General features: G+C 45.9%; 3 protein-coding genes across 3 annotated transcripts; all 3 read left to right on the top strand.

Annotated features, from left to right (window-relative positions):
• Nucleotides 1-53: 53 nt before the first annotated feature.
• Nucleotides 54-3262, top strand: LOC310863716 (26S proteasome non-ATPase regulatory subunit 7-like; the record flags this gene model as incomplete). The annotated part of the gene is made up of 2 exons (XM_083772212.1): nt 54-135; nt 2286-3262. 2 exons carry the CDS (start codon nt 54-56, stop codon nt 3260-3262), a joined length of 1059 nt encoding a protein of 352 aa, XP_083628338.1.
• Nucleotides 3263-4643: 1381 nt separating this feature from the next.
• On the top strand, nt 4644-5399 carry LOC310863845 (phosphomannomutase 2-like; the record flags this gene model as incomplete). The annotated part of the gene is made up of 1 exon (XM_083772344.1): nt 4644-5399. The coding sequence occupies one exon, from the start codon at nt 4644-4646 to the stop codon at nt 5397-5399; it is 756 nt and encodes a 251-aa protein (XP_083628470.1).
• Nucleotides 5400-5849: 450 nt separating this feature from the next.
• On the top strand, nt 5850-6494 carry LOC310863849 (Golgi SNAP receptor complex member 2-like; the record flags this gene model as incomplete). The annotated part of the gene is made up of 1 exon (XM_083772348.1): nt 5850-6494. One exon carries the CDS (start codon nt 5850-5852, stop codon nt 6492-6494), a length of 645 nt encoding a protein of 214 aa, XP_083628474.1.
• Between the last annotated feature and the right edge of the window lie 7327 nt (nt 6495-13821).

The following is a 13821-nucleotide window of genomic DNA, read 5'->3' as shown; positions in this document are numbered from 1 at the left end:
AAGGATGTGGAGGAGGGACATGAGAGGCTCTCTGGAGGTGCTCAGTCTGAAGGATGTGGAGGAGGGAGATGAGAGGCTCTCTGGCGGTGCTCAGTCTGAAGGATGTGGAGGAGGGAGATGAGAGGCTCTCTGGAGGTGCTCAGTCTGAAGGATGTGGAGGAGGGAGATGAGAGGCTCTCTGGCAGTGCTCAGTCTGAAGGATGTGGAGGAGGGAGATGAGAAGCTAGAGTAGAACGTGGAAGCACCCCAAGATCCCACATCGCTTGTGTTTGCATTCAGTCGACACATGGTGGGTAGAGCACCTGGCCATAAGATTCAGAGTAGCGAACAAAGATTTATAGATTTATGTTTACAAGCCAAAAGGGCTATAGCCTTATCGTGGAAAAAGATAGTATTGCTCAGTGGTTTAGGGAGTTATCATTGTGTCTTCCTCTGGAAAGAATCACTTATACTTTGAAGAATAAACAGAAGATGTTTGATAAGATATGGGGACGGTTTATCCAATATATTACGGTTAATGATTTTGATCTTATTTAATGGTGGAAACTGAAAATGTCTAATTGTATTCTCTGCAGCTGTTTGGTCTTGTGGCCATAAGGACTCTGTTGTTGTTACCATTCTAAGTGCCCTTATTTTATTATACTGTATTTATATAATTATGTATGCATTGTATCTTTTTGTTTTGTGTTTGTTTTTCATTTTAAGTAATTGTATTGTCTGTATTATGTATTGTTTTGTTGTATTGTCCGTTTGTCAAAAAAGAGAAATGCAATAAATATTGTTAAAAAAAGGGTGGGTAGAGGGTGGAGAGAGGGTACAGACGGTATTGATTGATTGAAATATTTATTGCTGGGTTGTGCCCCGAAGATATCTGATCTACAAGCTCTCAACGTGTCACACTGCGACACGTTGAGAGCTTGTAGCTCAGCTATTTTCGCTATTTCTGTCCAAAAGTGCCCTCTTACGAGATTTCATCCCCTGCCTCTCGAACACTCTCTGCACGTCCCTGGGCCAATTGATTGATTGATTGATGGAAATATCTATTGACAGTTTGCAGAATTACAGTAGGCCTACATTTCAAACACAACTCAATACAAAGACCCTGTGTTAACTGTGGACGACCCAATAAAGCATTACACTCGTAGAGGGTCCACCATGTACAGAACAGAAATTCATTAAAGGAGGTCAAAAGGGAAAAGAAACATATACAGTGAGGGGGGAAGGGAGGGGTTTCCGATTTTACGGGGGCCAGTACTCTGTACTGTACTCAGTCAGTACAGTACACACTAGTACAGTACTACAGACAGAGTACTGTGAGGCATACAGCCGCCTCACGTGCCTGTGTGTGAGTTAAGATTGGCTGTTCTTTATATGGACTAGTTCATTATAAATATACAGAAAAAATAATTGGGACTGAGGTAGGGGAATAAAACACAGTAAGTCCAAATATGACGTCAAGGCCAAGTCATTGAAGACGTAATAAAGATGTGGATTAAAGGACCCAATGCCAGGGTGTAATTGGTTTTCGATGGTGACGTAATGACGATATGTTTTAGTGTCGGGAGGATTAAAGGTAATGTATATCTGACACCACTGCCATATCAGGCACAAGTAGTCATTACGTCATATACGCTGGCACGGCGCATACTCATCAAACATCGCCCTGGACGAAAACTATTACTTGCGCGCTCTGCTTGCGCAAGTAATAACATTTATTTTACATGTATCCAGATTTCTTGTAAATTAAGTAATGCCCAATTTAACTCTTGAGAGCGTACAATTAAACCATGGACCCATGAAGGGTTCATTTGGTTTCATATTACGCTCTCAATGAATTAGGTAATGTAAACATGCTGTAAAATGCATAAATTATGTAATGTAAAACATGCTGTAATTGCAAATGTGAAATGGTGTCTTATGAACCCATGAGGGTTGGGCACAAGGTGTGCATGACACGAAAACAATCAATCAATCAATCATAGATACATAGAGAAATGCTTTTAGAACCCATAAAATCTGCCTGCGGGCCACAACTGGCCCCGGCCGGGCTTAATTTTTTTTACATTCCTTAAAGAAATAGTATACCAAGATGGCCAGTCAGTTTGAATAAGGTGATTGTGCATGCGTGACATGCGTGACATCACAATGTCATCATCGCAACCACGTACAGTAATTTTCCTTTTAAAGGAAATGTCATACAAAACAGATTTCATATTTAGCAAAGACATCTATCTCCCTCAGAACAGTGTGGACTATATTGGTGTTCTTTGCTTCTACTCTCTCAGCTACGATGTCAGTAGAAAATGTGGTGGTTCACCCCCTGGTGTTGCTCAGCGTGGTCGACCACTTTAACAGAATAGGCAGAGTTGGAAACCAGAAGCGCGTCGTCGGGGTTCTTCTCGGCTCCTGGCAGAAGAAGGTCCTCGACGTCTCCAACAGCTTCGCCGTTCCGTTCGACGAGGACGACAAGGACGACTCTGTGTGGTTTCTGGACCATGACTACCTGGAGAACATGTACGCTATGTTCAAGAAGGTCAACGCCAGGGAAAGAGTCGTCGGTTGGTACCACACGGGGCCGAAGCTACACAAGAACGACATCGCCATCAACGAGCTGGTCAAGCAGTACTGCACAAACTCTGTGCTGGTCATCATCGACGTGAAGCCCAAGGACTTGGGCCTGCCCACGGAGGCATACATAGCCGTGGAGGACGTGCACGACGACGGCACTCCGACCTCCAAGACGTTCGAACACGTCACCAGCGAGATCGGCGCGGAGGAGGCGGAGGAGGTGGGAGTGGAGCACTTGCTCCGAGACATCAAGGACACCACGGTGGGCACGCTGTCCCAGCGCGTCACCAACCAGGTGCACGGCCTGAAGGGCCTCAACTCCAAGCTGCTGGAGATCAGGTCCTACCTGGAGAAGGTGGTCGCGGGGAAACTGCCCATCAACCATCAGATCGTCTACCAGCTGCAGGACGTCTTCAACCTGCTCCCGGACGTCAATCTGTTGGACTTCACCAAGGCCTTCTACCTGAAGACCAACGATCAGATGCTGGTGGTCTACGTGGCCTCTCTCATCCGCTCCGTGGTGGCTCTGCACAACCTGATCAACAACAAGATCTCCAACCGAGACGCCGAGAGAAAGGAGGGACAGGAGAAGGACGAAAGCAAGAAGGAGAAGCTCGATGTCAAGGACAAGAAGGACGAGAAGGAGAAGGAGAAAGGGGATGCCACCAGGAAAGAATTCGAGAAGAAGAAATGAGTGTTGTCTTTTGTGGTTACCGCTCTCCTCTTATAGACGACGCCCCCCCCCCCTTTCATCTTGGTGGCACTTTATTGTCCTGACCAACATCCATGTACTGTACAGTATGTGGGTCTGCTGCTAAACTATAGTATGCTGTATACTACACGCATACATGAGAATAGGCGCTTGAGAGGGGCAAAAAGAATAATGAAGGACAAGCGTCATCCTAGTGACGGACTGTTTGTGATGATGAAGGAATGGTAAGCCCTGCCTCACAGCCCTGGGTTCAAGCCTTGGAAAGAGATTTTCCTTGCAGCTGTCGACAAAAAACAAAACAAAAAAAGAATAATTGCAAAACGAAATTAAACAGCTGTAAGAATTCTGAACAGATGTTCAAAACATGTATTTGACACTGCTAATGATAAAGACACAGGATAGTTTGTGTCTCGTTACCTTTATTTTTATTCTTATATTTGAGGGGTGCTAGCCCCTCCAGCACCTGGCTTTGTGTGTCCATATGGACCTTTTATGTTTGCTTTTGTGCATGCCCCCCCCCCCCCCCCCCCCCCGTGACATGTGGAAGCCAAGTCTATGGACTTTGTGCTTACTGGGAACAATTTCTGTCTCAAACTGGGAACCTCACGGTTTCCCATCCAGCTGCTCTACCGGCCACTCTACCCCTGAGCCACTGCCGCCCCCTAGTGGCCACTCTACCCCTGAGCCACTGCTGCCCCACTTCACACGCGTGTGATCTTTTATCGGTCATCTTGCTGTTGTGTGCTTGTGTTGTTCGGATAGCAGTAGCACACGCACACAGAACAACGTAGTCGGCTATTGGTGTTGTATGGTGCTGCTGGTGAACGAACGGTAGGTTGAGTGGCTCTTGAGTTAAAATATAATGTATTGTTAGGGACGCTAACATACGTGGATGTACTCAAGAACGACGCAGGAGCGCAAAGTACCAACGAACTGGCCAGATGTATGGAGAACCGGGATGACTGGAAACGACGATGGAGGGCTCGTCTAAGGACGACCTAGAGAGAGATAAGGTTCCATTTGGACACATTTGTAGGCCTACGATGAGAACATTTTAGAAAGTATGCGAAGGACGCGTGTCTGGGTTTTGGAGGAGCCCGATATTTCCCATCAGAGTACCTGTACTTGGAAGCCATATGGAACTCCATACTTGGACAAGGCTGATCAGTACTTGGAGACATGTCATACGATGACATCGGTCTTCTCCATATTTGCCCCAAAACTCCATATTTGGGCAGAAGTATACTATACATACACGCATCCAAATGCTGTCCAAGACAAGATGACCTTTTCATTAGAACGTTGTCGGCTGTGAGAGTACCAGAGAAAAGGCACAGATAAGAAGGAAGCAGAGAGTTAAACAATGGGCGAAGAAGCCGTGTTGGACAGTAGCGTCCTCTGTCTGTTTGACGTAGACGGGACGCTCACGGCAGCAAGGCAGCGCGTGACTCCAGACATGGCAGAGCTCCTGAAGAGCCTGGGGAGTCGTGTTCGTATCGGGGTGGTCGGGGGCTCCGACCTGGACAAGATCAAAGAGCAGCTAGGGGACGACGTGATTCAGAGCCTGGACTATGTGTTTGCGGAGAACGGTCTGGTAGCGTTAAGGAACGGAGAAGCTCTCCCCGTGCAGTCCATCGAGGCCCACATGGGAGAAGAGTTTCTTCAAGAGTTCACCAATTTCTGTCTCAATTACATGGCCAAGATTAAACTCCCCAAGAAACGAGGGACGTTCATAGAGTTCCGTAAAGGCATGCTGAACGTTTCGCCCGTCGGACGAAGCTGTACACAAGACCAGAGAGTCGAGTTTTCCGAGTTCGACAAGACGGAACAAATCAGAGAGAAGTTTGTGTCCGTCCTGAGAGAAGAGTTCAAGGGAAAGGGACTCTCGTTCTCGATCGGAGGGGAGATAAGTTTCGACGTGTTTCCAGACGGTTGGGATAAGAGATATTGTCTGGGGATCGTAGAGAAGGACAACTTCTCCACCGTTCACTTCTTTGGAAACCAGACCAAACCTGGTGGAAACGACCATGAGATCTACTCTGACCTGCGTACCATCGGCCACGAGGTCTCCTGCCCTGAAGACACACAGAAACTCTGTCAACAGCTGTTCTTCTCATGAGAGAAAGAAGGAATTATTAATTAATTCTATCAAGAACTGTTCTTTTCAAGATGGAGTGATATTGATTTTATTTTAGGAATTATGTTATTGCTAGCAAATGTGTGCTGCAGATGATGCATTTTTGCATGCATTAAAAAGATACAAATATGTGATTATAAATGAACTAATAATACACATTCATTGCCAGTCAGTTTGTATGTAATGACATCATGCCATGACATCACATTGTCGTCATGACTTAAAGTGAGTGGTCAAATATGTGTCATTTTCCAACTTTTCTTTTAAAAACATCATGTACCAACTATCTCTGCGTATTACTTGGCGGCAATTACTCTGCTGATTCAACGTCAGAGATCGTTCGCCTACCTTCGGGTGACGGGGTGACACCAAGAGGCGTTATATTTCCCTGTGCAGGCTACAAAGCAAAGGTCTGAAATCAAAAAGGCAGAAATGGAGATGCTCTACCATCAGACAAACAAGCAGATCCAAGACGTCCAGTCTCACTTGGGGAGTCTGGAGTCAGCAGATCGCGAGTCGGTTCACCTGCTGGAGAATGACCTGCGCGCCAGGATGGACAACATCTTCCATCAGCTAGGGCGTCTTGAAACCATGAAGAGCAGAGAACCGCCCCTCCGCCGGCAGAACGCCAAGCGTCTGGTCGATCAGCTCGCGTACGACGCCCAGCACCTAAAGGCGGTCCTAGGAGCCTTCCAGGACAGGCGCGTCAGAGAGACCCGGGAGAGGGAGCGGGAGGAACTCCTGAGCCGGACCTTCACCGCCAACGTCGCGGCCGCGTACACGTCCATCCCCATGATGGATGAGACCTTACATCAGAACAGCACCTTGCACAACACGCACAGAGACATCGACGACCTTTTGGACAGCGGCGGCAGCATCCTCGGCAGCCTCCGAGATCAGCGAGGGACACTGAAGGGCACCCATAAGAGGATGCTGGACGTGGCCAACATGCTGGGGCTGTCCACTACGGTCATGAGGGGCATAGAGAGGCGGGTCACCCAGGACACGTTCTTTATGATTGGAGCCATGTTGCTGACGTGTGTGTTCATGTTCCTCGTTATCTGGTACCTGGGATGACCAAACCTTTCTCCTACAAAGACCACTCTTCAGGTTTGCCCTTCTGGTACCTGGGATGACCAAACCTTTCTCTTACAAAGACCACTCTTCAGGTTAGCCCTTCTGGGACATTAAAGACCTCTCTTCAGGTTAGCCCTTCTGTGACATTAAAGACCACTCTTCAGGTTAGGGCCGATTCATACTCCTATTTTAGAGCCGAATAAAAGTCGGTTCGGCTCTGTAGAGCAGTGTTTCTCAACCTATGTACCGCGGCACTTTACTGTGCCTTTGATTTGTCCAGGTGTGCCTCGAGATTTTGACCGAAAGTAACACTAGCCCTCCCCCGAAAGCGATAGCTAGGCGTCCTATTGTTGCGTCGTTGTTGTTGTCACACGTCTAAATAGTTGTGCGAAAACAACATGATGACGGAACAATAGACTCTTAACGACCATCGGCCATAGAAATGTTAATCGCCTGGCAACTTTACTGTATGAATGGGGCACAGCAAGCGGGGCAAGCGGTCCCTCGCCGCCGCCAGGGGGAACGGCGACTACTACCAACGCCTACAAAGAAAGCCCCTGCCAGACTGTACCGTGATGATTACATGAAGTTTGGCTTCACGTTTACTGGGGATAAAACGTACCCGATTCCGCTGTGTATAGTTTGTGGATTCAAGCTTGCAAACAGCGGCATGGTTCCGAGTAAACTGAAGCGCCACCTTCATACCAATCATGATGAACTCGCTACAAAGGACAAACACTTTTTCGTGAGCTTGAAAGAAAAAAAGGAGAAAGACACAACGAAGCAGGCAAGTCTCTTGATACGCAGTACCACTAAGACTTCTGAAATTAAGCTACCAAATCGCAGAGTTGTTGGCACAGTTAAAAATGCCACATACATTGGCAGAAACAGTAATAGCCAGAGCATTCAAACTCGCGGGGGGTGTGGGCTTGGTGCCAGCAGATCTTGCAAAGGAATTAGCAAATGTGCCGCTCTCAGATAGCACAATTGGGCGACGCATTGAAGAAATGTCTGCAGACATCGAGAGTGTTGTCATACACAAAATGATGACGAGTGGTAAATTTGCACTGCAAGTGGATGAATCAACAGATATAAGTGGACACGCACAGCTGTTGGCAAACGTGAGATTCATTGATTGTGACGCGGATGGTGACTTCATCAGAGAGAATTACCTGTTTTGCAAACAACTACGTGGAAATACAACAGGAGAGGAAGTTTCTAGATTATGAGTTTTCAAAAATAAATTGGTGAAACGAGGCACTGTCTCTGTCCTTTTCTTTCTCTTTAAAGTTATTTGACGAGTGCTGTCATGTTTGTTTTTAAAAGTATATTGGGTTCATATATAAATATATATATATATATATATATATATAATATATATTTACTATATATATATACACCGGTATATATACAGTATATACACACACCATATATCTAGGTGTGCCCCGAGATTTTTAGGCTATGAAAAGTGTGCCCCGGGACAAAAAAGGTTGAGAAACACTGCTGTAGAGCCTACAATGTGACGTCATTTGAGGTTCGGGGGGGCGGGTACCGTCCTAAAGTCGGCTCTTCGGTGCTACTGAAAATTTCTGACGAGCCGAAATCATTTCGGCACTACAGCGCCGAAACAGCGGTAAAATAGGAGTATGAATCGGCCCTTAGCCCTTCTGGGACATTAAAGACCACTCTTCAGGTTAGTCCTTCTGGGACATTTTCAAATACAACAAAACCTTGTGACTTGTGAACTGAGACAGTGACAGAATCAGACGTCTTTTTTTTACGGTGGCAAATACAAAAGAACGCTAAAAGGATAAACCAATAAGTCCAGGGCTGGTTTCCATTAAGGTCCTGTGTATCAGATGTATACAAGACAAACAATAACAGTAATATGCAAGGCATACGAGTATAGTAATAAATAAATAAATCACAGCTGTGTGAAGTGAGGGGTGCTCTTATCATTACATATCATCATACAGTACATCAACTGAATTTATGTGATTGGTTAGCCGATCTGCACGTCTACATATGACGTAAATTTTCCCTTCATTGTCAATAATGGCATTTAATGTTTGTGTTGCCACAAATGTACGTCATATTTGAGGGAGATATGACCTAATTTCTCCTTTCATTGTCAATGGCAAATATGAGACGTCTGAGGACAAAAGCTGCAGGCTCTTATCATCGTACATAATCATGACATAACATAGGCACTATGGCCCTCATTTATCAACGCCGAAATTACAGCAATTGTCGGCATTTACCATTTCCGCCAAAGCTTGAAATTGAACGTGTGCCAGGACAAAACTCCCGTCAGGTCGGGAGCTGTCGTACAGTACGCTTTGTCCTCACCTGTTTTTCTGTCGTAGAAAAGCGGAGCAGCGTTGACTGACCAGCTGGGCAGGCTGTAACAGCCATCTAGACATGTGTTTTCACTCCTAAAATGTATACAACTAACTAACTAACTAACATTCTAAAGGCATGTTATATGAAATTGGTATACAAGCAATTCAAATCGTGCAATTAAAAACAATGTTGCTTAAGCCATTTAAACATTGTTTTGCATGATGGGAGGATCAGGCTACCTGTGCTAGAATATTTTCATGACGGGATGTTGGGAGATTTGCATGCACAAGTTCCATCGCGTAACTATGGTTTGGTTTCCATGTGTTTGGTCGTATTGCAGTTGTGCATGTCGCAAAAACAAGGGCGAGGCTTGATTTCATAGGGCGTGCCAGATTGATTTCAGCCGTCATCAATAGGAATGAAATTAAGGAAGGATCAGCTGTTTGCGATCACTTTATAAATGCCGTGGCGACGTGAGTGTACTACAAAATTGACGCTCGGATTTGGGGCAGATTTTACACTCGATTGATAAATGAGGGCCTACTGTAAGTCTATTTTCAAAAGCTGGCTAGCGCCCCTGAAAAATCACACTTTAGTGTGGCGCTCTTATCATCATACATCGCACTGCGACGCGTTGTGAGCTTGTAGATCGGCTATTTTCAGCAAGTGTAAAATCAGTCATTACGACGGCATCAAAGCCCGCCAAAATACATTTTGTTCGACTAAATCAACTGTAGATTTAGTCGACTAAAATCTTATGACATTTAGACTAAAACATTCCAGGTGACTAAAATGTAACTAAAACTAAATGAAAGCTATTCAAGAGACTATGACTATGACTAAAATCAAACTTTGCTGCAAAAAAACAACACTATAGAAGGAATTTGTAGAATCCGCCTCGGATCCTGATGGGTCAAAACAAAGCAATTTTTTGTAAATAATGCTCTGGGTCTGTTTGAAAACTATCTTTCATCTTTAATCTTTTGTTTGACTTTTGCCCTTTGTTCCTTAAGCAAACAATTATGATAATTACAGTATGTGGCACGAGGGACAGACTCGCCCTGCAGGAAACAAGGAATAATTATGACAAAATGCTTCTCAACAAAGAGCGCCTGTCGGGTCACGTACGTTAAATAAAATATCTGCCAACAATGTGCATTTACAGTAGAGACTACACTGAACCATGGGGTTCATCTGGATTTACATAAAGAACTACAGTATTCAATGAATTAACCCATTCTGGGCGGGAAACCCTTTTGGTGTTTTAAAGAATTATATTATACTTTAGCTATTGAAAAAGACCTACAAGCTCGTAGCGTACGAGCTTGTAGGTCTGCTATTTTTGAAAAATCGTGAAAATATCTTTGAATGTATATATTTTCAGATGAGGGGGCGGATTACATTTAATTGTGGGGGTTCTTGACATGAAATATTGAGAACCACTGATACAGAAATATATATGATTTTAGTCGACTAAAAGGTATTTGGCATTGAAATTTGGTTTATACTCCATTGTGTGCTGAAAATAGCAGATCTACAAGCTCAAAACACGCTGTGAGCTTGTAGATCTTTCAAGGGCCCATATAAATGATAGATTAGGCCATTGACCCTCTGCAAACATACCATAGCCTTTCCCCCATGCATCCAAAATGTAAAATAAAAATCACACCCGTGTGAACTGAGTGGTGCAACTCCCCCCCCCACCTCTCTCTCTACCTCTCTCTCTCTCTCTCTCTCTCTCTCTCTCATTAGCAGGCAACATTGCAGCACTATCCCTTTCTGTTTCTGGCGCCCCCTACTGGTACTAATAGTCATATGCTGGTGTAGCCTGGTTAATAAACCAGACTAATATCGCACGGACCGCGGGATATTAGTCTGGGGAGGCTCAGCTTGGATTTCATTTTCAGGGGAGCGGGTTGAAACATTTTCTCTTTGACGCAATTGGTCAGAGCTACTGCCAGTCAAAGGTCTCAAGCATTGAAAGTCACTGTACCAAAGCCCGCCCATATTGCATACCGTGTCCCGATTGGCCGCCCCATTTCTCTGGTGTAGGAAATGGGCGTACAATTGAGTCTCTCCAGACGGTAATCCGCCGGCAGGCAATTTATTTTTGCCAACGGCTGATTCGGTTCTGGTTTATTAACCAGGCTAATACTGTATATCCCTATGGGATATGCAGCTTGTTTATACTTCACTGTGCAACGGTCCTATATGCTGGAAAATAGCAGATATGCAAACTCACATGCAGCACATATCATTCAAGACCCTGAACTTGCAGATCTGACTTTTTTGCCATCCAAATGCATGGTTAAATGTAGCCCAAACATTTAGATTCTCGTAGAGGGTTTTTTTCGATTCTGGCGAATGATTCGTTAGAATAGAAAAAAAACCTCGAGAATCTAAATGTTTGGGCTAGGTTAAATGGGCCCTAAGAGATGCAGAAATTAACTAGAAAAAGTGCCCTTCTGGGCACAGGTCTCCACCAGGAGGATAGGAGAGTGTGTGATGTTTGGCAAAATGTTTAGGAGTAATTTAAACTGTTTGTTTGGGTTTGTGTGTGTGTGTGTGTGTGTGTGTGTGTGTGTGTGTGTGTGTGTGTGTGTGTGTGTGTGTGTGTGTGTGTGTGTGTGTGTGTGTGTGTGTGTGTGTGTGTGTGTGTGTGTGTGTGTATGTGTGTGTGTGTGTGGTGTGTGGGTGTGTGAGACGCAACTTGGCCTGTTGTAGCGCCACCATGAGGCTGATTTGAAAACTGTCAAGTGACATTTCTTCCTCAGCCTATAGTGGGAATAGCCGGCATGCACTGCTTGGGAAGCCGTGGATATGCACGGCTTGGGATAGGCAGTGTTGGGCAAGTTACTTTGAAAGCGTAGCTTGTAAAGCTACAAGTAGCTCACCACGGCAGTAGCTTGATCAAGCTACATAGCTACCCCTGGAGAGATGTAGCTTGTAAAGCTACAGCTACATGGAAAAAGTAACTCAAAGTAGCTCAGCTACTTTTTATTTTTCAGCGTTAAATTGAGAATGTACATGCGGGAGACCCCTCCTCCCCTCTGGGAGACCCCTCCCACCCTGCTCCCCTCGGGGAGACCCCTCCTCCCCCTGCTCCCCTCTGGGATTCCCCTCCCACCCTGCTCCCCTCTGGGAGACCCCTCCTCCCCCTGCTCCCCTCTGGGAGACCCCCCCACCCTGCTCCCCTCTGGGAGACCCCTCCTCATCCTGCTCCCCTCTGGGAGACCCCCCCACCCTGCTCCCCTCTGGGAGACCCCTCCTCACCCTGCTCCCCTCTGGGAGACCCCCCCACCCTGCTCCCCTCTGGGAGACCCCTCCTCACCCTACTCCCCTCTGGGAGACCCCTCCTCACCCTACTCCCCTCTGGGAGACCCCTCCTCACCCTACTCCCCTCTGGGAGACCCCCCCACCCTGCTCCCCTCTGGGAGACCCCTCCTCACCCTGCTCCCCTCTGGGAGACCCACCCACCCTGCTCCCCTCTGGGAGACCCCTCCTCCCCCTGCTCCCCTCTGGGAGACCCCCCCACCCTGCTCCCCTCTGGGAGACCCCTCCTCCCCCTGCTCCCCTCTGGGAGACCCCTCCTCCCCTCTAGGAGACCCCTGCTCCCCCCTGGGAGACCCCTCCCACCCTGTGATACCAGGGCCAATCAGAGGCCAATTAGAGGCAGCTGTCAAGTGCTGATATGCCCTCAAAGCAATCAGAAAAAGGAACAGTCCTTGATTTTTCAAAGGGGGTTCTAGTACAAGAATTAACACAGCAACCAATGGTCAAAATTAATATATTTCTTTCATGTTATTGCCCAAAATTGTAGCTTGTAACTTGAGTAGCTAAGCTACAAAAAATGACCCAAAAGGTAGCTGAGCTACTTGACGAGGTACACAAATATGAATGTAGCTAAAATACCACAAGCTACAGCAAAATGTAGCTCAGCTACGTAGCTCAGCTACATGTAGCTTAATACTCCCCAACACTGGGGATAGGCACTCATTTGTACAATTTCTCATCAAAAAACATAACTGGCTTTGAAATGAAATAGACCTACATTGCCTACGCCGTCTGTCGTTGGTCTCCAGTTAACGGAGAAAGTGTGACCTGCCGAAATGACCACATTTTCACATGAAGTCAGTTTCCAAAGTAAATCAGTGTCATTTACTTAACAGTCAGAGACGGTATACTTGGATACTATTAGGAACAAAAAAGCACGTTAATTTATGCGTGTCGGACATTGACGTTCACAAGATGTTTTTGTGTGTGCTTGAAATGTATACATATTCTGCATACTGACACTGTTAATAAATACTTCAATCAATCAATCAATGGTCACATATTTCTGCAGGTCACCACTTTGGGAAATGGGTGTCCGACTGTCCGTCCGTCAGTCAGGCGTTATTAATTATGGATTCCACCTCGGCTCCAGGCAAGATACAGGGTTTTTCCTGCGTCATCATCATCAGGGCGGGGTTTGCCCGCAGCAGGGGTGCGATACATAATAACCAACGCGTCAGTCAGTCAGTCAGCTGGCTGGTTGGTTGCGGAGCCAGTGTTGCCATTGTCGCTTATTATAAGCGAATTTGGGTTTCTCTTTCTGTAAATATTGGTAGTTGAGGGTTGCTGTTTTTTGGGGCTTGTTTCTAAAGTGTAGTCGCTGATTTGGTTTTTTATATCCTAATCATGTTGTTCTCACTTCTCACACATTTCCATGTCTGTCTGTCATGCTCTCAAAGGGTACCTACGGGCGGCTGCAATTCGAAACTGGCCCCCGTGAAAATCTGAATACCCCACCGCCCACCAGTTTCCCCCCTCACTGTATATGTTTCTTTTCCCTTTTTACCTCCTTTATGATGAATTCCTGTTCTGTTCTTTACTTTGGCTATAGGCTATAGAAGTGTCTATTTGTACGTCTCTAAATGTTTTGATGAATTGAACATGGTGGACCCTCTTGTAATGTAAACAAGTGTAGGCCTAATGCTATAAT

Source organism: Protomyctophum parallelum, assembly GCF_964188405.1.
Source record: "Protomyctophum parallelum genome assembly, chromosome: 8".
Classification (NCBI taxonomy): Eukaryota; Metazoa; Chordata; class Actinopteri; order Myctophiformes; family Myctophidae; genus Protomyctophum; species Protomyctophum parallelum.
Note: the sequence above shows the minus strand (reverse complement) of the source record. Positions and strands in the feature narration are given on the sequence as shown.